General features: G+C 39.9%; 1 protein-coding gene and 1 pseudogene across 6 annotated transcripts in view; both read right to left on the bottom strand.

Moving 5' to 3' along the window:
* Positions 1-23416, bottom strand: part of dab2ipa (DAB2 interacting protein a) — a 124793-nt gene that overhangs the window by 9844 nt on the left and 91533 nt on the right. For all 6 annotated transcript variants that reach the window (XM_053504132.1, XM_053504133.1, XM_053504131.1 and 3 more), the window contains 8 exons: positions 22606-22704; positions 21915-22469; positions 14587-14731; positions 11777-11921; positions 6683-6919; positions 5448-5649; positions 4938-5116; positions 1165-2065 (listed from right to left, as the gene is read on the bottom strand). In XM_053504132.1, the coding sequence (XP_053360107.1) occupies positions 1165-2065; positions 4938-5116; positions 5448-5649; positions 6683-6919; positions 11777-11921; positions 14587-14731; positions 21915-22469; positions 22606-22704 (2463 nt within the window). The remainder of the gene's footprint in view (positions 1-1164; positions 2066-4937; positions 5117-5447; positions 5650-6682; positions 6920-11776; positions 11922-14586; positions 14732-21914; positions 22470-22605; positions 22705-23416) is intronic.
* Positions 4570-4629, bottom strand: LOC128530852 (uncharacterized; annotated as a pseudogene).

Raw genomic sequence — 23416 nt, 5'->3', positions numbered from 1 at the left:
AGGACACAGAAAGATAAACTAACTCTACAACGTAAACTAAAACTTATCATCCTGATTGCGTTGTCTCTGTGCCGCTTGTTTGATTAACATCTCGTTTGTTTGCTCATTTTAACAATTGGCCGCCGTTGCCAAACGCACCCGTGTTCACTTTTAAAAAGGCATTAGATGTCATCTTAAAAGTTTTCAAGGTGACAAGCGCACTCGGGTCGGCTGGGGATGCCTGATCAATTTTTAATGAAGATTCATTCTGTCAGACTGGAGACGAACAGTTCGGCCAATCTGCACAGTCATTTAATCAAATGTGCTCCATGTCCCTGCTCAGGCTATTAATTCATCCTGTCTGCTTCATTCCCACCCGCTCATCCAGCTGTGTGTTAAATGCCACACTTCTAACTTGACTAGAGTTTTTAACTTGTATGATATCATCCATGAGCAAAAAAAAACAAATTTCATCATGACCCATGCAAAAGCTACTATAAACTTAGTACAATACAGGTCCCGCGATGTGAGATATCTTCTTACGAAAAACAATTGTGGAATCACGTTTTACATGAATCAATTTAAATGTTTTATTTTATACTAGTTTTAAATTATGAAAAATAAACTTGGTAATAAACACTGAAATGACATGTAACTTGTGTTGCTGATTACTTATATATAATGTCTCGTACAAAACAATTGTATTTTTTCCACCTGCCGATCTTCTGCTCCACCCTCCAGACCACTAGGTGGCAGTAATGCACCAACTGCCCATAAATTCAAAAGAAGCAGACGACAAAAAAGAAGTGATACTCTTGCAAAATGTATTTTGCTAGTACTTTGCAGAAGATACTATTAACGGTTTGTATTACCTGCAAAAACTGTAGTATGTTTTAAGTACTTCATCAATCTTAGACCAATTTAAAGTTTTTATGTTTGGCTAAATCATTTAAAAAACATGAATTGATTCTGAATTAAAGACTGACCAACAAATGATCGATTAAATTGCATAATCGATTGAATCACATAGCTCTATTAGCTAGTCAATCTTTTTTGCAAATATTAGCTAGTTAAGTTGCTTTGATTGTAGCAACATGTTACATTTGTAAATATTTGTGTATCATTATTTGTGTAAGATTTTCCGAGAGGAAGTCCTAATCTACTACAAGAATAATGCTGGTTCACCTGTTTGTGCAGTGTGCGTTGTTTGGTCTCAGGACTGTCTCCTTTAGAAGACGAGGACTGCTGCCTCATCCTGGCCCCATTGCTGGGCCAGTCAGGAGAAGACGATGACATCATGCTGCCACTAGAGGGCCGTGGATAGGGCGCAGTGTTGAGCATGCTGGGAGGGGTGCGCCCTCGAGTGACTGTCGGTGGAGGAGGCTGATCGATCCGCCTCTGCGGCCCAGAGCTGTTCTGTCTTGGGACATTGGATTGGTTTTGGGTCTCAGTGAGGGACATCTGTCTTCGTGTAAACTCACCAGAGCGTCTTGCAAAGTCATCACTGTTACTTGCTCCTGCTCCTACACTTATAGACCCGGTGCCCATGTTGGCTTGTGTGATAAATGTTGGCTTGATCCCTAGTGTGGCCACATCCTCAGGATTGCCCTGGGAGCCAGTGGAGCTTTGGCATTCTGAACCTGAATCAGCAGTGCCACGTGGAGACACTGGCATAGCAGCTGCCATCTGGTACACAGGGTTCTGGAAGCAGAGAGGAGCTAGGAGCTGTGGCCGGCCTGGTGCACTCTCTATGCCTGGTGTAGTGGGAGTTTGGCCATTCTTCCTCAAAGTAGGCCCTCCAGCTGTGCCACTTTTTAAAGTACGAGCAACCCATGCCCCAGTACCCTGGGTATCATTGGTAGGGTCACTAGACACTGTATTGGCACTGCTCTCAACACTTCTACTGTCCTGTAGGTCCACCATGGACAGGCTCTTGCTGCCATTGGAGATCTGCATGTCTGGCTCATTGGCCTCTGAGTAGCTTGAGCTGCGAGCTGGTGATGCCTGGACTCCTGAGGCCCTAGTCACGAAGAACAGGTCCTTGTTCTCAGGGGTTGGAGAGGGCAGCCGGGTGAAATCCACCAACCTGCAAATGAATAAAGTCACAGCTCAGCTTATGGCCTGTCTGACCACATTTATTAGCGTGGGTGATATTTATGCTGATGAGAATAACTTAATAGTGCGGAGCAGTGTTACTAATCTTGGTTCTGGAGCACACCTTCCTTAAATATTTTAGTTTTCTCATCACATTCAATCAAGAAGGGACATTTATTAGTTGTATTTGGAAAAAAAGCAAGGCAGGGGTACTTCAGAACCAGAATCGAGTAAGAGATTGTTCACATGCACATTTAGATAGATGCATCATAATACACAGACTGCAGCACTGGGACCTTCTGATCAGTGGGTAAGGTGTTAGACCCCAGCACCAGGTTTAAACCCCAGCACCACCAAGCTGCCACTGTTGGGCCCTTGAGCAAGGCCCTTAATACTTGACTGCTCAGATAAGATGTACTGTAAGTCGCTCAGGATAAGGGGAGGGGGGCCGTAAATGTAAATATCTTATGTCGTCAAAATATAATAGTCTGTTGGGTAAAAGGTTTGTGAGAAGCATAAAAGACAGATGCACAAGAAAGACGCTCCTTCTGGTAATATTTACATGGACCTTTGCGATTATTCCTAGCTGTACAGGAATTATTTTCAGATGGTCAGCTATCAAGGTGCTTTATGTATCTCTCACGTCAGCTGATTCCTCTTGACCACCAACAGAGGTGAGGAAATGCGAAAACTACAGAATGTGCCCACTAAGCAGTTTACAAAACAATGCACCATCAGCAGCTTTAATGATGCCCTATAATGTTTTGAAAAGAGCTCTGCTTAGGGCATGCTGAGATAATAAAGATTTTTTATAGCGTCAAATAAAGTTACAACAAAATAATTAAAGCTTTAATTCTGTAGTAGCACTTCGCTCTGAGTGGGGATTAATTTCCATAAAGAGACTTTAAAAAAATTTTAATTTCCTTTCCTATACACTCCATAGTACACACTTCATTCACATCCTATAACATCCTGATTAAATCTGTATTTTTGTCCCATTACTGCAAATAGAATCAAATTAGGTATAATGAGTTGTGTTGTTTCTAGTCCCATCTATCTTGTACTGGGTTTATATGTGACGGTCACATCTAAAAAAAAAAAAAGAGAGAAAGCCCCTTCACTTTACAGAGTTTTATGAGAACTCGTAATACCAGCAATAACACATGTGCAATGGATGGTTTATAATTATCATCCAGGGCCTAAAGCTTTAGATAAATGGAGAAATTTTAGGAGAATTGTTCCAAAGTTACAGCTTTAATATTGACACACTCATGAAGTTTTATACTAGCTGCAGGTCTACATTGGTGATGATCTATCCAGTCCATTCTATTTCTTTCCCCCCAATATTAAACTGTAATAATGTATGTGTTTGGCTATAGTACTGTAGTAAACATCATAATTCTGCCTTAAGAAAAGGTCTTCAGATGTTTGACAGTAGGAATAATGTGTGGGCTGAAAATTCTAAGAGAAATTTAAGAGGATTCTAAGGAATAAAAAGTATTTATAACAATATTTTAAAAGAAAATGTATGATTCCAAATGAATAGAGACCAGTTCTGCTACTTTAAATTGGTTTTGATTGACCCACTAAAATCATCCTACTGTAAAACATGTTACACTTACAGCATTTGGTGGATGACCTTGTACAGAGTGACTTACGTTTTATCTCCCTACTGTACATACCGTATCTGAGCAATAGTGATGGGAAGTTTGAATCAATTTAGTGACTCAGTTCTTTGAATCTCGTTCATCAAAATGAACTAATCTTTTTTTTTAATTATTTAGTTTATTTCGTTCTTTTGTTCAGAAATAAAATAAAATGTTACGTTTTCAATAAACAGACACCCAACATGTCTACATACACAAATTTTGGCTATAGTTTCAGTAATGGAAATATTACAATGCAGCTACGGACATATTATAATACACAGAATGAGTAGCTCAGCTCTCATATCTTCTGGTCTGAGTCGTTCGTTCTTTTGAATCTATTGCACTGCATAGCGTCTATGGGAGTCACGTGACAAAAGAACGAACGACTCGGGCTAGAAGACTCATTGAGAAGAATCGCTCAATTCTGTTTTCTGTGTACTGCACCGCATAGTGTCTATGGGAGTCACATGTCAAAAGAACATACAATTCGGAACAAAAGACTCAATGGTAACTACTCATTTCTGTTTCCTGTACATGACCTATGGAGGTTTCGCGATGCTTTGCGCATGTGGGCCCAGTAGAAAAAGAACGAATCAGTTTCCGAGACTACTTGTTCTTCTGAGTCACGTTAAAGACTCGTTCAAAAAGAACGAATCGTTCATGAATGACCACTACAATGATCACTAATGAGCAGTTGAGGGCCTTGCTCAGGGGTCCAACAGTGACAAATTGGGGGTGTTGGGGTTTGAACCTGGGACCTTCTAATCTGTAGTCCAACACCTTAATCACTGAGATACTCTTACCCTACACTTTACATTGTTTGATTATCTATTTAAGGGTAAAAAAAATGGGGTCCTGATTACTTAAAGGACCCTACTAGACAAATACAAAAAAAGAGCAAATGTTCCTGTTAGAGTATTTGAAAACTTGTTCTGATGATCTGTAAAAGCCCACACACATGAGGTTTTGTTGCATTCCCAATGTGTATTAAGGGTGTGCAAACTTTTGCATGTTTTGATTTGGTGTAGATTTTTCTGTAAATACAAAACCATCTCACACTGACACTCTCACGTATCCACACAAGCTCTCCGAGAGTCAAGGAATAAAAGTTGCTCACAACAGGTAGTGTGTCTTAGATATGTAGAAATAAACAGTACTGTACATTCAATGGCTAAGTAAATAAAACATGAACAAAACGTAGAGGTCTCTTTTTACCCGCTAAGCTCCGAGTCCATGACTAGCTTGTGCAGACCGGTTGAGACGCTGCAGCCGGGCATGCTGGGAGAACCCACGCGCTCTGTAGGGGAGGACAGCGGCGCTCCGGTGGGGTTAGTCAGGGCCACGTTTACATCCCTCAGGATCCGTACCAAAGGCCCCAGTTTAGTCGCAGTGCCCTGGAAACACAAACACAGGGTGCGGATGAACACAGCATGTTACTGATAAAACAACAGGCTTGAGCGCAACAGGATTAATTAAGATTAAGTGTTCCAGTAAATGTGTTTATGTGGTGTGATATGCATTCTACCGGCTAGAGAAGGTGTGTTTCTTTGTTCCTGTAATTATCTGGATGTTAAGATAAATAGCTTACTCTATGTACATTAAAAAAAAAAAAAACTAAAAAAAAAAAAACACTAAACACTAAAACACTTAAGTGCCAGGTCACTATTCCAGACTAATGATTGTCATGACTAGAATGGTAACAGATTACTAAATTGACACACACACCTGGTCGAGCTGAGCAATAGCCTCAGACAGCAGCGAGTGGAGTGTTGAGAGCTCTCGGCCGAGGTCGATGTAACCCTCGAAGCCTGCAGTGTTCGAAATGGTCTCTGGGTTGGAGATCTCCAGCAGAAAGCGCTGCATGTTGGTCCACTCGTGTTCCAGGAACTGGTTCATGAAGGACATGTACTCCTCCTTACTGCCAAACCTAACACAAGACAAACAAAACAACACATGCTGAGAATCCCTCCTTACTGCACAGCACCACGCTTCCGTGTTCTGACAGACCTGATTCGGCTCACTAACTAGTAATCAATATCTAGGAAAAATGCCCAAATGATGATCAATTTTAGGAGCACATTGCTGGAGAACTGGCTGGCTAGCATATGCTGCAATCATCACGTAATTATCTGTAGCATTAGAAGTGGGGGAGACAAATTTGCGAGGCATCAATCATGAATAAAAGGTGAATTATGGCTTATATTTAGTCAGCTTGTTTTAAAGAACACACCGTCCACTGCACTAAGTGGCTGCAAATCTTCACTAATTAAATCTGTAAAAATGTTGGATAGCGTCTTGGGCTAAAGACTTGACTGTGAGTTTTTTTTTGTTATGTATGTCTAAAAGTACATCTCAACCATGTCCATGTTATCAGAATAATATAGTGTTACCAGGAACTACAGTACCTTGCAAAAGTCTTGACACCCCCTAATTTCTACTGCTTTATATTAAATTAAATAATGTAAATTAAATGAAAGAAACGGTACCAAATGTTCTTCTGCAACATATAACAACATATTTTTCTATAACAGTACTGGACATAATGCTTACTTACTTACTTAGCACTAAAGTTGCTACTACTACTATAATAATAATAATAATAATAATAATAATAATAATAATTTTTGGAATTACTCTAAAACCCTAATCTGTGCAATGCGTAAAAATTTATAATATACTGTACACATATTCTACAAAACATATTATATTGTTATGACTCTGATTACTGTATGGTTTGAGATTATGTTCCGATAAACAAAGATTTTGAAATAATGATGAAACCTCTATGAGAGATATGTTTGTCTAATTAAACAAAAAAAGATGGATGGTGCTCATCTTTCATTTCCATTTGTTTCCATGAATCAGTGGGCTCAAACTAATGAAGTCCTTAGTGAGCTGAATGATGCATGTTCAAGCAGGTTAGATTTCAACCCGTCCACCGCCCATGCTCTGGCACTCACTTTGCGAAGTTGGCGAGGTTCTGCGTGACCTTTGCGATGAGGGTGAGTGTGCGTGCCGTGCGGTCATCCGGATATTCCTGCATTAGATCAAAGAGTGATGGGGACATGATGGCGGGACACAGAAAGCGCAGGAAGAGCGAGGCACTGATCAGTCGCTCACTGATGTCTGGTCGGCCGCGGTTACTGCACTCCTGCCGCCAAGACGCAAACACCTCCTTCAGCTCGCGTGGGAACACACTGCAGTAATAAGAAGAGGCACAGGGGATTAGAACGTGTACTATACCTGCTGCATCAAGGGCTCCATTAACGTTAGATTGGAATTAATCTGAAGTTTAAAAAATGAAAGACATCATTCATGCATATGAATTCAGAAAGTCAGTGTGAGCAGCAGCTCAGGTTTCACGTGACTAGGAGGAAGCATGTGTTAGACTTTACTTTTCCCAGCTGGTAGCTGTTGTGTGATAGGGGAGAGCCAACTACTGGCTGGGCGTTGGCAGCTGACCAAATTGGGGAGAAAATCCTAAAGAAATCATCACTTGCAGGGATTTGCCAGGTTGCCACAAAATTTTGAGACAAACCACAATAAATCGATATTTTCAGACTTTGGCATCTATATGAATAAAAGAAAGGTTTTGTCTTTACATTGGTCAGATCTCAATCTTTCAATGATATCTTTACGTTTCATACATTGGAGGACCCGAAACCAGTCTCAGAAAAATGTCTGTCTGTGTGTACGTATGTCTGTCCAGCCTGATTTTGTCACAGCATCACACAAAACTGGCTGGACAGAATTTAATGAAACTGTGTGCCAGTCCTTCGGTATTGGAAGTTAAACCTGCGGCATAAATGAAATCAAAATGTTAGGAGTAGTTTTGTCAGATTATAAACTGCAGGTTTTGACTCAGGTATTGCGTATGCGCCAAACAGTGGGCGCGTTGTTAAATCGACCACAGATCAGAATTTATTGAAACTTTTGCAGTACTTGGATATCTGCCCTAAGTTCAACCTGCACCATAAGTAAAATCGAAATGTTGAATAAAAGCGATGTTATGAACAGTTATGAGGCGAATTAAATAATCTACTTTAAAATAAGCTACTTGTTCAATGTAAACAAACACCTGCACCAATAGATATTAATTAGAAAAGCTAAACTGAATATATTAGTTAATATTTTGAAATAACAGCGCTATTTGAATTCAAACACGCTGGAGTTGTGATTCACTCTGATTACCGAACAGGGAGTGTATCTGGCTGACGAAAGAAGTACAACTTAGTGCAAACATGCTACTCAACCTTACAAAATTTTACTTCTTTGTATTAATACATAAGGCAGAGAGTTCTGGTATATAAAAAGACAAAAAGACATACACGTGGGCTTCAACCTGAAATAATAGTATCACTGATTACATTAAAGCTGATTAGCTTAATTTTAGCTTTAACCTTTAAGCAATTTCTACAAACTCTTTACCCGTCAATGGGTACCTCTGCTAATTATACTATATAAGGTTCTGCACAAACTAAACACTAACTTTACTAATCAGGCCAATGTACCAAATAATAATCTAAAGCCAACAAGAAGAAGTATGTATTTAATGTAGTTCTCACAACACTCTATTACTATAGGCACTCTCACTCACACACTCATCTTCTATACCACGTTATCCTGTATTCAGGGTCGCGGGGCCTGGAGCCTATCCCAGGAGGCTTAGGGCACAAGGCAGGGTACACCCTGGACAGGGTGCCAATTCATCGCAGGGCACACACACATACTTACACACCCATTCACACACTACGGCCAATTAGGGAATGCCAATTAGCCTAACCAGCACATTTTTGGACTGTGGGAGGAAACCGGAGTACCCGGAGGAAACCCAGCAAGCACGGGTAGAACATGCAAACTCCATGAACACAGAGAAGGGAATCGAACCCGGACCCTGGAGGTGCAAGGCAACAGTGCTAACCACTACACCACCCTGTATAGTATCTTTTTAAATACTTTGCTTGCCCTCGTATGGTCCTGCCTTAATTTTCATATCAGCATTAAAACACCCTGTCCATGCACTGAGGCATCTATTTCGGCCTAATCTACTTTCTAGCGCAGTTTCACATAAAATAAATAATGAAAGTCTGGAGTGAAGAGTGTCCCAGTTTGGAATTGATCACTTATCTGAGGCAGAACTGCGACTCGAATTAAGATTCCCCTCAAAGGCAGAGGAAATTGAACTCGTACGAGCTGTCGAACGCAGGACCAATTTCTTTACTCAGCATGATTTCTGCTATAACGGGGATTACATTTGTTTCCCACGCAGTCTGGGGGGGAAGAGGTTTCGCTTCATTCCTGGCTCTTGCAGACGTCTTTGTACAGCGTGGATGTTGCCAGGAATGCTAAGCAAGCATGGTAAATCAGACACACTCAGCCACTCACTGATCAAAAACCCAATAGGACAATATTTTGTGAAGCACTTTACTGCACGGCCCTGGCTGCTGTAACCAATGTGCAGCAAAACATTCATTATCTTTTAAGCTTCAAAGCGTCTACTTCATTATAAGTTAGGTACAATCCTGCTGTTTAATGAATGTTGCCTTTTCGTGAATGCTGTGTGGATGAAGATATTTAAGTTCAAGAAGGTTTGACAGCTTTATTTGTCCTGGATTGGACATTGTAAACTGTGTCTTTTTTTCCCAGCATGTTAGGATCAGATAGCAGACGAATCCTATCCGGATCTGTCCCGGATCCACTTTGCCTCCAGCAGATCCGCATCACATCTGCTGTGGATCACGATCAGAGTCTTGTGCTATCTGTGAAGTGAAGTGAAGAGCCAAACATGATACAGCACCCCTGGAACCAAGAGGGTTACGGGCTTTGCCAGACACACTGTAGAAGTGGCAGCTTGGTACTGTAGTGCTAAGGCTTTTGAGCCACCATTCCCTTAACCCACAGTAGACAACAGTAGACCCTCAGTATTACTGTATATTCTTACAGGTAGACAGAACAACAGGAGGTGATATCGCCCATGCGTTATCGATCATGTCATCGTACTAGAACTACAATTTTTTACATTTTTATTATCATCATTCAAAATATCCCGAACACAGTTTGTTCGGTGGTTCAGTTTGTGCTTCATGGCTCAGCTTATCAGCTTGTAGCATAGGTGGCTCACATCCTGCAGTTAGATTAATTCAGAGTCGCTCAGATTGTCTGTTGTGGTGTTATTGCTATGTTCTCACCTACATCACGAACTACACCAAAGGTGAAAATCCACCAGGGTTTGATTTAAACAGACAAAACACTGCATATACACAGATCAGCCACCATCCCCCTATGCCCCCCCCCACCTATTGCTACCACAAACACCATTAACCTTTTCCTAAATTTGAGCTACATTAGCCTTTTTTTTTTTTTTTTTTCAGATTTTCTCCCTAATTTAGTTCTGGCCAATTCCTTCCAGTAGAAACTAGGGTGCTCCCACAATAAGCCTACTACTACCATTCAGCCAGGGGTAGCTTAGTGGTTAAGGCATTGGATTACGGTTCGGAAGATCCCAGGTTCAAACCCCACAACCACCAAGTTGCCACTGTTGGGCCCTTGAGCAAGGCCCTTAACCCTCAACTGCTCAGATGTGTAATAAGATAAAAATGTAAGTCGCTCTGGATAAAAGCGTCTGCCAAATGCCTAAATGTAAATTCAGCAGGGAGGGCCAAAGTACTAAAGTCTGCTGCACTGAAGCTATCGCGTGTTTCCTCCGAACCGCGTGACGCCAGCCGACCGCATCTTTTCGAACTGCTTGCTCACGCACTGTTAGGGGCGGAGTAACACACTTGGAGGAAAGGACTTCCGCGCGCGCGAGCTCACAGACGTCCCTGATTGGCTGTAGAGCCGTGATTTATGTGGAAGTACCAAGTACCTCTCATCCCTCCCCCCCGAGAGAGCTCAGCCAATCAGCTCTTTCTAGGCCTCCGGCTGTGAGAGATAACAGCATCACCCAGGGATCGAACCAGCGTTCTCCGGATGATAGGGCGAGCGCTTTACCACTGCGCCACTCGAAGGCTACACTAGCGCTTTTATTGCATCAGATGTTTACTTACTTCCCATGTGCATCATGGATCCTTGGTCACCCATGGTCAGAGCAACTCCAGAACTGTAACTCTTACGGCATGTTCCCAGTCTGCAGTGGTCAGGACGTACCAAAAGTCATCCAAGGAAGAAAAACTGGCAATAGGGTCATAGGTGGCTAAAGCTCACTGAGGCACATGGGATGATCCAATAGAAGCATTGGTGTGGATCAAATTGAGGAAAAGGTTAATGCTGGTTGTGATAGAAAGGTGTCAGACACACGGTGCATCACTGTTAAGGTGACAGAAGGGAGGACCTACTCAATATTATGCAGGTGGTCATAATGTTATGGCTGATTAGAGTAAAAAGAATCCCTGGACTTAATGTTAAATAAAAATTTTTACAAACTTTAACCAACCTTGACTCAATTTTAATTTGTGAAAACGTTTTTAGTTGGAGTCTGAAGACAAGGTTTTTAATTTAAGCTTTTCCAACCTCAGGGTTTTTTTTATATTTTTTTTATGCGAATTCTTATCTGAGGAGTAATTTCTGTCTTCTACAGTTTATACCCTTTTACTCTTATAAAAGTTAGCAAAAAAAAAAAAAAAAAAACAGCCTACGCATTTTAATATTCAGCTTCTTCTAACTTTTTGGACCATTAAATTATTCTGTATTCGCCAGCGAGGTGAACACAAACAAAAAAAATCGTCCCCATAAAACAAATGCTTAATGGTTATAAGTTCAATTCAGAAAATTACTGCCTCATCTCTGGAAAGGTCACACTTACCTTAGCTTTTTTTTTTTTTTTATTAATAAAGTTTGATGACCTCTAAAAGTGACATTTACATTTTTAATTTTGCTGCTTCAACAATTTTTAATTCCCTTACACAGATTAGATCAGTGCGTGACACAAATTACTGATTTAGCTGCCTGTTTACCAAAGTTATGACCAGACTAGTGGAATAGAGGGATAGATTTCACTACACCAGTCTGTGCTGTTTCTGTGTGCAGGGTATAATGTTGGTACAGACAGGATTTACCAGTAGGAGTTGATGATCTTGCAGAACGCAAGCTCGCAGCACATCTTCAGGTTGCCTTGGTGCTCGGCCAGGTCGCTGGAGGAGCACTTGGATGGGTCCACTTCGCAGTTTTCATCTGATTCGTACAGCGCTTTGATAAACTCGCCTGATGCACACAGACACACAAAAAACTTTTGAATTATGTTTTTTCCAAAAAAAAAGGATCTATACATTCAAATATTTTTTTCACCAGTCACAAATTCTGATTAATTTCTAAAATCGTCAACTAAAAAATCGCTTTGACCCACGATGGTAATTTCCCTGTGGAGTACAGTAAATTGCAGCACTGTAGGCAGCAGCAGCAAGGCTCGAAGCAAATGTGAGCGAGACCGTAGGCGCAGGATCGTCCCAGCAGATTTACTATATGAAAAACTTTACTCCTTTCTTTTAATATCCTGTAGAAGATAACAAAGTAAACCCTCTTGTGCTGCAATTTGTGTGTAGGTGTGTGAAAGAAGAGAGGGCTTGTGTGTCCAATCACTCTGGATGTTAATTTGAAAGCGAATCTAAAAATAGGAGTTGTTTAGAATCGCTTTTAAGATCAAAACTTGTTGCGTTTTTACAGCATTTTAAATTTCGAAGCAAGATTTTAGATTGCTTACAGGATTCAGCTTCAGCCTCACCACTCACTTACTTATTGCCTCCACTGCTTTATCCTGTACAGTATACAGGGACATTGGGGGGCTGGACCCTATCCCGGGAGCAAAAGGTGGGGTACACTTCGGACAGGTTACCAATCCATCGCAGGGCACACACACTCACACACTATGGGCAACGCCTAATCTTCATGTCTATGGACTTGTAAAGGAAACCCGAGTACCCGGTGGAAACCCACCAAGCACAGGAAGAACATGCAACCTTCATGCACATAGACCCCAAGGCAGGAATTGAACCCAGACCATAGGGTATAAGACGACAGTTCTAACCACTAAACCAGCATGTTAGTTTAAAATTCTATTAGTTAAAAATTTTCTTTGCAGATGCTATGATATAAATATATAATGAATAGCTGAAATATGATTCTTTCCTTTTAAATTGACATATTGTGTATCATTTGCTTAGTCTATATATTTTTTAAGTAAAACAAACTATATTTCTTAAGAATCTTTGGCATTTAAGCATTGGCGGGGGGGCTGATCACAATCATTACATTTCTGGGAAGGTGCATGGCAGGCTCCGCCCTAGGCTACAGCATAGGGTACATGACTACAAAGTAAAAGCTTTTAGATAGAGGTTTGGATAAAAACAAAGTTATACGCTTAAACTACCTTTAAGGGAATTATATTTTACAGCATTTGGTAAATGAAAGCTGTGGGAATGGTGGCTCAGGTGGCTAAGGCTCTAGGTTGTTGACTCTAGGTTGGCTGGGCTCGATCCATAGCCCAATGCCTGTCCCATTTAATAAATCTTTTATTTAACATTTGTTAAATGTTATTGGGATAAAACTGCATAATCTGTTTCTCTAAGCAGTTTGTCATGCATTTCTTCACTCCAGCCCTCCATGTTTATAATACAATTAAATCTGTGTATTTTAATCGTGATTAATCACAGACTATGACTGTAATTAGCTAGATTTAAAAAATTAATCGATTGACTGCACTAGTTCAACCACTGTGTACGTCTATTAAAGAAAATGGCATTGTGGGATCAACAATTTTTCCTCATTTACTGTATCAACCTGATCACTGCTGTCCTTCCTTCAGGGTCAGTATACAGGCCAATATTCTAAAATGTCACCCTTAGAGTCAAGACTGCTAATAAAGCTAAAAAAAAAAAAAAAAAGACGGCAATGTTTTGGAACTTTAAAGCCAAGAAAATGCCGAATTCATAAAGCAAGTTTTTTTTTCCTTTAATAATTGTTCTTTCATTCTAAATGGATATGCTTGTGAAACAGATACACAGATTCCATCACCTTACAAAACAGTCTGTCATTTCAGGATAATTGCCCGTCTATTGTATTTTACTACTTTGTTTTTAACTAGCTTATCCATAGCACTTAGTAGACTGAATATAAATAATTAAACGTTAATTTGTAAATAATGACATAATTCTACGGTAGTATAGATTTTTGTGAAATGTGAAATTTTAGAAGGTTCATTTAAAACAAGTACAGAAGTGATATAGTAATATATAGACCTAGACAAAAGTTGATTCCTCAGTTCTTAACATTTTGCGGTAAAAAATTGTTCCCATTTGTTTAATTTAATGTTCATCATTAAATTTAATCTGAATGACTCAAGAGTTTCGCACAGTTCTGTATCTGAAGTCTATGAAATCAATGGTGTTTTCATGACTACAATATGTGTTAACATTTACACCTTTTGTCTTTTCTTCCTTTCATAAAAAGATACCTGAAAAGTTTCCTAATTTGTAGACACTATGAAAAAAAAGTCTGCCTAAAAAAATAAAAAAAAAAAAACACCACCAAGCCCCTGCGAGACCATGGTTCAAAGCTCAGAACTCTTCTCTTGTTGACCAATCCTGCTATTGAACAGTAAACCCATAGGGAATTACTGAGGCTTTAAATAATTAAATAACACTGGGACCTACAAAAGAAATAACCAACAAAATCTAATGAATTATTGATTTTTATGTACTCTAGATTGTAAAAGTGTACCGCGAGAGCTTATAGCTAAAAAGACTTTATGCTGGATTGAGGGTGCGATTGAACACAGCGCTTTTTTTCAAACAAAATTGTTTCATCAGTAAACCTTTAAAGAAAGAAACCAACTTTAAAAAACAAAACAAAAAAAAAAACTTAAATCTCATACCTAAAGCATCCTGTAGGTACTTTTGGCCCACCAGTTTAAGATATTCCTCAATGGCTTTGGTGGCCAGGGTGTTCTCCCGAAATATCAGGTGCTCATTGTCGCCACACCGATCTACCTCTGACATCATCAGATCGGTCAGGAAATCCTGCATCACACACAAAGATAAACAAAAAGAAAAGGACATTATTAAAAAGTCATGGTTTAATTTTTTTTTTTCAAATGGAATTGTAATATTCCAACATGAATGGACCACACATTTGGGTTGTTTGGCCCCCAGTGAAGCAGATTATTAGCGCTTAGTAAATTAAGAATTATACATTCCGTATTAATTATTCAATACAGCAACTTCTTTGACATCTACTGGATAAATAAATGACCAGTTGCACTGTATTAACATTCCCCCTAATCGTGGGAACCGTCACATTTTCTCCTTTTGCATGCTGAATGTGGTCCTTTATCATGTCAGTGGATAATAAGGGCAGGGATGCGAGGGTGGACGTGACTATTTAGAAACAATAATAATAATAATAATAATAATAATAAATGAAAAAAGAAACAGAAAAGGCTTAGCAATTACTGCAGCAAAAAACATTGGCGAAAGATAATTAGGAACATTGACTTCCATACTTAAGTAGAGTTTTCACATATATGTTTTGTACTTGAATAGTTTTATCAGTTAATACTTTTTATTTTTACTACACTATATCCAACGACAAATATCTGTACTTTCTACTTCACTACATTTGTGCATGCCATTGTCTTACATAACCACAGTGTTGTGTGTCATTTGATGTTTGGTTTCCCTACTAATCCATTACTATGACTTACTGTACAGTATATGTTACAGTGAGCTAAAGGAAAAAAAAATTGTAGAACGTTCTATACTTAAGCTAATTTAAGGGTAAGTTATTTTGTACTTTTTCTCAAGTAGAAATGTACAATAAATTAAGGATTTTTTTTAAACGATTTTTTTTTTACCTGTGGTGTCTCTACTTTTACTCAAATAACTTAATTTTTGCCCAGCACTGCAAAAACTGAACAGAAAGAGGGCATGCAAGTCTCGAAAACTTAAAGACGTAAATAGTGTTCGACATCAAAGGGAAACTCAAAAGAGGCGATGTTAGTTATAAAAGAGGAAGTAAACAAATCTATCCCTGTAATCTGTGATCTAAGACTTGACCCATAGTGTCCACTGGGAGCCGTAGCACTTGCTTTCCCAGCATGCCCTTGAAAAATATCAGTTTAAAAAGGTTTAAGGACTTTTTATGGGTTATGACATTTTTGCTCAACATCTGCTAACTCACTTTCAGGGAGTCAAGACAAAAAACGTTGACTTCTTATTTACTATCTTTTAGCCTGTATGTTTGAACTGAACTTCTAGATAAACTGTAGATAAAAATGTATATTCTGTAAAACTAAATGGAATAATACTATTCCAACAACAAAAAATAAAAAATAAACAAAAGAAAACATATGTTCCTTTTTTGTTCTTTAACTTGTTTACACAAACAGAACATAAACTTTTCTAATTGCATAGTAAAAAATGTTTTAATTTGAACAAGCTAATGATTAGCTAAAGCAACATCTCCGTTAATGCACCATGATGCTATAACAGTGGGAATTAAGAAGCACAGAGCACATCATCTATTCTGTGACCAGTCAGCACCTTTTTATTCTGGGGTACCAGGCAATCTTTGCTAGAAGGAGATGTATTGAAATTTTAATATCTAGTCTGGTCAGATGGTTCTCTTACCCTGATCTCTCATTATTTATGTATTATTCTTTCTTTTTGTTTAACTAGTGAATGTTCTCAGAATCCAGAAAAGGTAGAAAATGGACAAATTCATATATATATAGTATATAATATATTAAGTGCATGGGGTCAGAACATTAATAAAAAAAGTCAGCTGCATGTGCACAGAAGTGGATGGTGGTGTTAAAATATAAATGAAATCATTAAAGATATCCACGTTGTGGTAAACTACTGATTGTAGACTACTTTACAAAAAGACAAAAAGAGTATTACTATCCCATGGAAATCTCAGACTGCAAATAAAGCAGTAACTGAAAGCTACTGTATCGTTTCTCAAGTCATGATTCTCATCACTATGTTACGAACAAGTTTCCTTGGAGCTCTGCAACCAGGCATTCATGCAACATGGCCACCGAGGCTTAGTCTGGTGAGCTCAGCTCGGCTCTGGCATACTCAAGGTTCTGACCCGAAGCCCTGCTGCTAATCTGGTAGGCCCTCGAGGCTCCAGCTGCATCCTGTCCTCATTCGGCATCATCAGCATTCAGAGCACTTGAGCACGCTGAGCAAAGGCCACATCAAGGAAGGCGCATCGATGCACAGCGCGAACACAGGAGGGTGGGTTTGATTGGATGAAAGAGCTGAGTGGAACAGAACAGCTCAGATGACTCAGGAAAGCAGAGTGGTGTGTGCACAATTAATTGCATCCCAGCACTAAGATCCAGATGAACTCATGTTTTCTGGTAATGCAATCTTTATACATGTAATCGTTATTCAGGTTGCAAGTCTTTTGGGGTATGTCTCTACCAGCTTTGTGCATTTAGAGAGTGAAATGTTTGCCCATTCTCAGTCAGATTGGATGAAGAGCGTGTTGATGTGAACAGCAATTTTCAAGTCTTGCCACAGATTCTTAATTGGATTTAGGTCCGGACTTTGACTTGGCCATTCTTGACTTGGCCAACACATGAATGTTCTTTGATCTGAACCATTCCATACAAAGTTGTCCTGCTGAAAAGTCAATCTCCACCACAGTCTCAAGTTGTCTAACCAGCATCCCTGTCTCTGCTGAAGAAAAGCATTCCCACAACATGATGCTGCCACCACCATGTTTGTGGGATGGTGTGTTCAGAGTCATGTGCAGTTGTACAGTAGTTACATGTATACCAAAAAAAAAAATCCATTTTGGTCTCATCTGACCAGAGCATCTTTTTCTACATGTTTGATGTGTACCCCATGTGACTTGTCTCAAACTACAAACGGGACACCTTCTTATGGCTTCCTTTCAACAATGGCTTTTTTCTTGCCACCCTTTCACGAAGGTAGTGTACTATTAATATGCACGTGAAGCAAAGGTACACACATTTACACCACCAAAGTTGATTATTTTCCTATAATATAATATAATATAATATAATATAATATAATATAATATAATATAATATAATATAATATAATATAATATAATATAATACAATACAATAGCACATCCCAGAATATTTTATTAATAACAAATTTAAACCATTTACATTTAGCCTTAGAGCATACATTATATATTCATCATATCCTCATACCATTTAGAGAAAAGAAGTAAAAATCTATAGCTCTGCTTTGTCTGTGGGCGGGGCTAAAATTTGGGCCACAAAACTGTCAATAGAAAACTAAAGCAAATAATATAATGGTGCTTATTGCATGGCAAGATATGATTATTAAAGATCTCATAGCAATTATAAAAAAAAATTCAGATTGCACCTCTGGGGGGGCCAACACCCAGCTGTAAAACATCTGGCGCTGTAATAATGCGCCAGGGGATAAATAACAGAACCAAAAATAACAAACAGAGAAACAGAAGTCTACCAATCTGATGAGTCCTACTCATCCTCTATAATTTATTTATTCATTTATTCATCCTGTATACCACTTATACTGTTCAGAGTGGAGGGAAGGCTGGAGCCTATCCTAGGGATACACCCTGGACAGGAAGCCAGTCCATCACGAGGCACCCAAGCACACACACACGCTATGGGGCAATTTGGAAATGCCAGTTAGCCTAATCTGCATGTGTTTGAACTGTGGGAGGAAATTCACTAAACAGACAGACAGACCCGAGGCAGGAAGCGAACCCTCGACCCTGGAGGTGCAAGGGCACAGTGCTAGCCACTACACCAACATGCCACCTCCTCTATAATTATCACTTTGGATTGCAATTATACTAATAAAACATTTTAAGTGAAAAGTTTGTCAGGAATTTATCTGTTGTGGTTTAAGGTGGCACATCGGTAAAACTCCAGAGCTACACTCCTCTGTCTTAGGGTGGTTTAAGTGGCTGGCATGGTGTTTCTGCATGTGTTTGTCGGGGGTGGGGCTGGGGGGCTCTGCTTATAAAAAGAGCCCCAGGCTCTGGACTAATGACCCCAGCCTCCCAAAACGGGCCAGCAGAAAAATTACTTTCTGTACCCACACACACACACACACAACATCACTCTTGTGTGAATCCCAGTGAGACCCCTTGGGCAGCGGCTGCATGAATAAGAGCTCATTAGCAGCGGGGAGAGGCTCTGGATCCCCATCTCAGTTACACTGTGCACACACTCCATCAGACCTCCACAGGGAACTGATTCAATGACCAGACCTGCTCCGCTATGATCGATACTCACTCCACAAACACAATAGTTCTTCAATCCTGGGTCAGAGTTGCCTCTGTTGTAATTGCTTTTAGATTCATGGTATCGATGTACTCAGATATGATTTCTTGCGCCTGTGCAAATGTAGCCATTATGCCAGGGTGAAGTTTTATAACGTGGAAAAACGTCTGAAGCCTGAAGCATAATGTCGACGTTTCCAAAACAGTAGCTGCTTCAAATTGCAGGCTCGAAATCCGCAATGACCACGGTGGACATCGGCTTCATACTTCCTCTCATTCATGACTGCGCGCTGACCTCCGGAACACAACGCCAGGAAGCCACTGGCATGCGAGGCAACCCTGATTGACCTTGTTTACGGTAACCATGCCACGGTTTAATGAAAGACAATACTGAAGCCGACCAACCCCCAGCCTGCGCTAATGAAAGACAATACACTCCCGATATACTCCCTGACTAATGTCCTGTGTAATGACAGAGCATACCATAGCTTATTTAGCCCAGCGATAATGACAGGCTAAGACCGCCACTGACCACTTTGACCGGCTCAGAAATCCTACATTATAGCTCCTGTGGCCAATAAAGGTCCTTTATTTTGTACGGTGAGGACAAGCATTAAATTTAAGCTAAACGGCGCTGCAGATTCCATTCCATTCCATTCCATTCCAATGGTAGGGGCTGGGAAGGTATTATCATCTTTCACAACCTGTAACTAATTAAATCAAACCTTCCAATTTACTGTAGATGTTCATAGTGACCAGATCACATCACTGATGACAGTTTTTAAGCGTTAAGTTAAGGGGGGAACGCCCAACAGGAGCAAATTAGTGGTGGTGAAGTTTGAACCTGGGACCTTTTGGACCGTAGCCCGATGCCTTTACCACTAAGCTACCCTCTCTCACTTCCCTTCAGTAATGTTTGGCCAGCGTTCTTATGTGAACTAGTAGGGTTGTGGGGTGGACTTCAACAAAATGGCAAAAGATTGTGGACACCTGGCTATAAGCTTCAACCTTTTTTGGGGGAATTTGCCTATTTAGTCATAAGAACTGAATGAAAGGAGGTTTGGGGTGTTAATATTCAAGCTTATTCCTAAGATCGAACATTTTAAGACAAGATATGCCATGTATTATAGTTCTCCCTGTGCAGAAAATGTGATGCCACTAATTAATTCTAGCCTATCTGACTGAAGAGTTGTGCTAATTAACTTAAAAAAAACTGGATATATGACAATGGTAAAGCAGTAACATTCAATAAACCATCTTCTGTACATGATCTTTGGAAAGCAATCAAGCAGGCATGGATTGAGCGAGTGACACTAGAGTAGTGCACACGTCTTTTTGACACTCTGCCCAGCCAGATCCAGCAGGTTTTAAAGAATAGAGGACTTCACATGATTGTTGCATCTTTGTATAAATGAACAAATTGTTCTCTTTACCTCGATTGTCAACATTTTACAATTTTTTTCTAATGTATTTAAAACATGGAACTTCATTTTTGCCTCATGGTGCACTTTCAAACCACTGCTATAGACTTTCAGTATCCGGCAAAATATGATGTATATAATAAACTTTTATGTCAATATATAAGGATGTCAAGTACCTGTATTTACTTCACTGGGATCACTGCTAAAATTTATGATGATGGTGAATGAAATCATATTGTAATTTTACGGATTTTATATTCAAGTACAAGTTCAATGTAATGCTATATTTATCTCAGAGGACTAAGGAACACAAAGAGGTCCTGTTCAGATTCTGATATTTTAAATCACATTATAGGGTATAATACTGTTTCATTTGCCATATGGGAAATTGTCCTAAATGCTTAGTATGTAGATACCATCCTATCACGCAGCTTTCATAACCAGACCTCATGCACGTTTTTTCGAATTTACAGTATGGGTAATGTTCAAAATTTCGGAGAGTGGCAAAAAAAAAAGCCGCTCTGTTTTCACCAGGAACAATCGATGAAGTGAGATGAGTGATACAGAGTGAGGCTGAGAGCTTCTGTACATGTTGTCACCTCATTCAGAACTGATTTATGAAGACAATCGGAGCCTAAACACACTGTGCACTTGAGTTAATGAAGACAATAAGAGCGTTCACGCCTCCAACGATTCGGCGAGGAGCGCCAGGGCCCGTCTCCATTGTTCTCGTCTGTACTCTATTGTCAGAGGGTGGACTTGAAATAAAGATCACAAAAAAGGCAGATTTTGCTGAGGTGTCTGATCGTACAAGCTGTTAAACCCATCAGTTGATGTCTACATCGCAGCAGTATTAAGCCATGGACTTCTTTCAGCATCCTTTCATATTAGAAGGCTTGATGCAATATCAGATTGGAAACTTTGGAAAACTGAGATGCACTACAAAAGAGACTTGCCACGCTGTCAAATACTTTAGTGAGGAAACAAGCATAATCATTAAAATAAAGCTAAACTCTCATCAACTGGGGTTCCTTGAGGGTTCTTTGTATTGGTGAGGGGATTTCACTTCACAAAGAAGTTCTACTTTAGACTCTGTTTTCGGAGAAATACTTTGTTCGCTAATAAATCTTTATTACCAACTTTATCCTAATTAGGATGATTATGGATCTGGAGTCAGTTCTGAGACTGCTGAGGACAAGGTGGGTATATACCTTGGATGGTATGGACAGACATGATGTATGGTTCATTATGGACCACTGGGTTCTAGAATGGATATCTGAAAAAAATTAATCTTGCCAAGAATTTTTTGGGGGATAGTTGCAGGTTCTTAGGTTCCCAATGGGGAACCACATCTTTGGACAACTTCCTTTTTTCTACTTAACGTTGTAAGAGTCCACACTGGGCCTCATCCAGACTAGATGAAGTACAGTAGGTAAAGACTCTTGAGAGTGCTAGATAGAATGCACATTTCAGAAGTATAACGGGATTTAACCAGTAGTAGAACCGGATGTCTTACCTTAGCCTTGCCGGTGCTCTGGAGAATATGCACGAGTGCACAGGCCATCTCCTCCTTGCTCTTGACGCTGATTGCAGGCTCAAGTACTGAACAGAGGAGCATGTAGTTGTTGGTGATGTACTCAGCGAACTCTTTGTACAGCTCCATAGGGAGGATGCTCATGCTCTGGTAGCGGCATTTCATGCGCACCATGGGCCCCGGCGCTTTGCCCTTGCTGGGGTTGGGAGTGCTCACCGTGTACCACTTCTCCACAAACTGCCGACCTGTCACCGTGGCCACGGGAATGTTCACCAGGCCCACGTAGTTGTTTTTGTCCTTCTTTTTCTTCTTGTCCGTCTCTTTGTAAAGGTGCACGGTGATACTCTTGACTGAGGGCAGGTTGTTGAAGTCAAAGTGTTCACCCCAGAAAACATTGTCCGTTTTGAGCTTGCAGGTAGTCCGAGCGTAAAGCGTGTCATCAAGACACAGTTCACAGAAGTACTTTTTCTTAGCTGGTAAGTCCTTGGCTTCAATAATCCAACATTTTAACATGTTCTCCACCCGACGACTGTTGTCCTGAACATAAGAAACACATCACAATGCATGAGGCAAAAGTTGGCCAAAATAAGAAAGAGAATACATTAAAATAACGTAATACATAATAACTCTTAACTCATGAAATGCCACAATCCCTTTGAAGTCTTAAGCTTACCTTGTTGGGATGCACAGCTCGCCTGAGGTTCTCCATCCATTTCTCTCTCTCTGCTGCTGACCGACAAGAGAAGCATTTACTTCCTGTAGATGTAGTTACCTGTAATTACACAGTGGATACAATGCTAACGTGGAAAGATCAGAGAAAATGGGTAAATGGACATTAAGCTCAGGTAATCCACCAATTTTCATTGTGCGCTCAGCTCTTATCCACCGAAAAGGTTCCACTCAAGTGGGGAGTAATAACAGTCGGCCAAAGAATAGACAGATCAAATATCCCAAACACAGAAAGCATTGGCTATTAAATGCACTTCTTCTTCTAATGCAACCACAGAGTAAGGGTGGGGAGTAACTCACTAAAATCATGAAATCATCACCATGGCCACTGCCATCGATTGGGGAAAATGGTTACGCTGCAGATTATTTTTCTACTTTAAACAATAATGGATTTTCATTACGGTAACAATATTGCAGGCCTTCTTCATATGCTAATGCTTATAAAGTAAAATCTCTTATTAGAATTACATATAGGATAGCGCAAACATTTCCACAGTATGTTATTTCCTCCACTTGGATAGTAAAAGAAGCGACTGATCAAGGCGCAAACTGGCTTATTACCAGCTATTTAACTGATTGAACTGTTTTTGAAGGTCCAGTCACATAAAACGTACAAACAAGTCATTTGCATAATGTGAATGGGACGCCCAGAACATCATCTTAAGCAGATGCCTAATCTGTCTCTGAATACACATAACTTTTGCAGCATAAATATTGATGTGCCTTTTGGATTTAAATCAATGACAATCTTCTAA

This window comes from Clarias gariepinus, chromosome 9, assembly GCF_024256425.1.
Source record: "Clarias gariepinus isolate MV-2021 ecotype Netherlands chromosome 9, CGAR_prim_01v2, whole genome shotgun sequence".
In the NCBI taxonomy this organism is placed as follows: Eukaryota; Metazoa; Chordata; class Actinopteri; order Siluriformes; family Clariidae; genus Clarias; species Clarias gariepinus.
The sequence above is the reverse complement of the archived record's forward strand: the minus strand, read 5'-3'. Positions and strand labels throughout refer to the sequence as shown.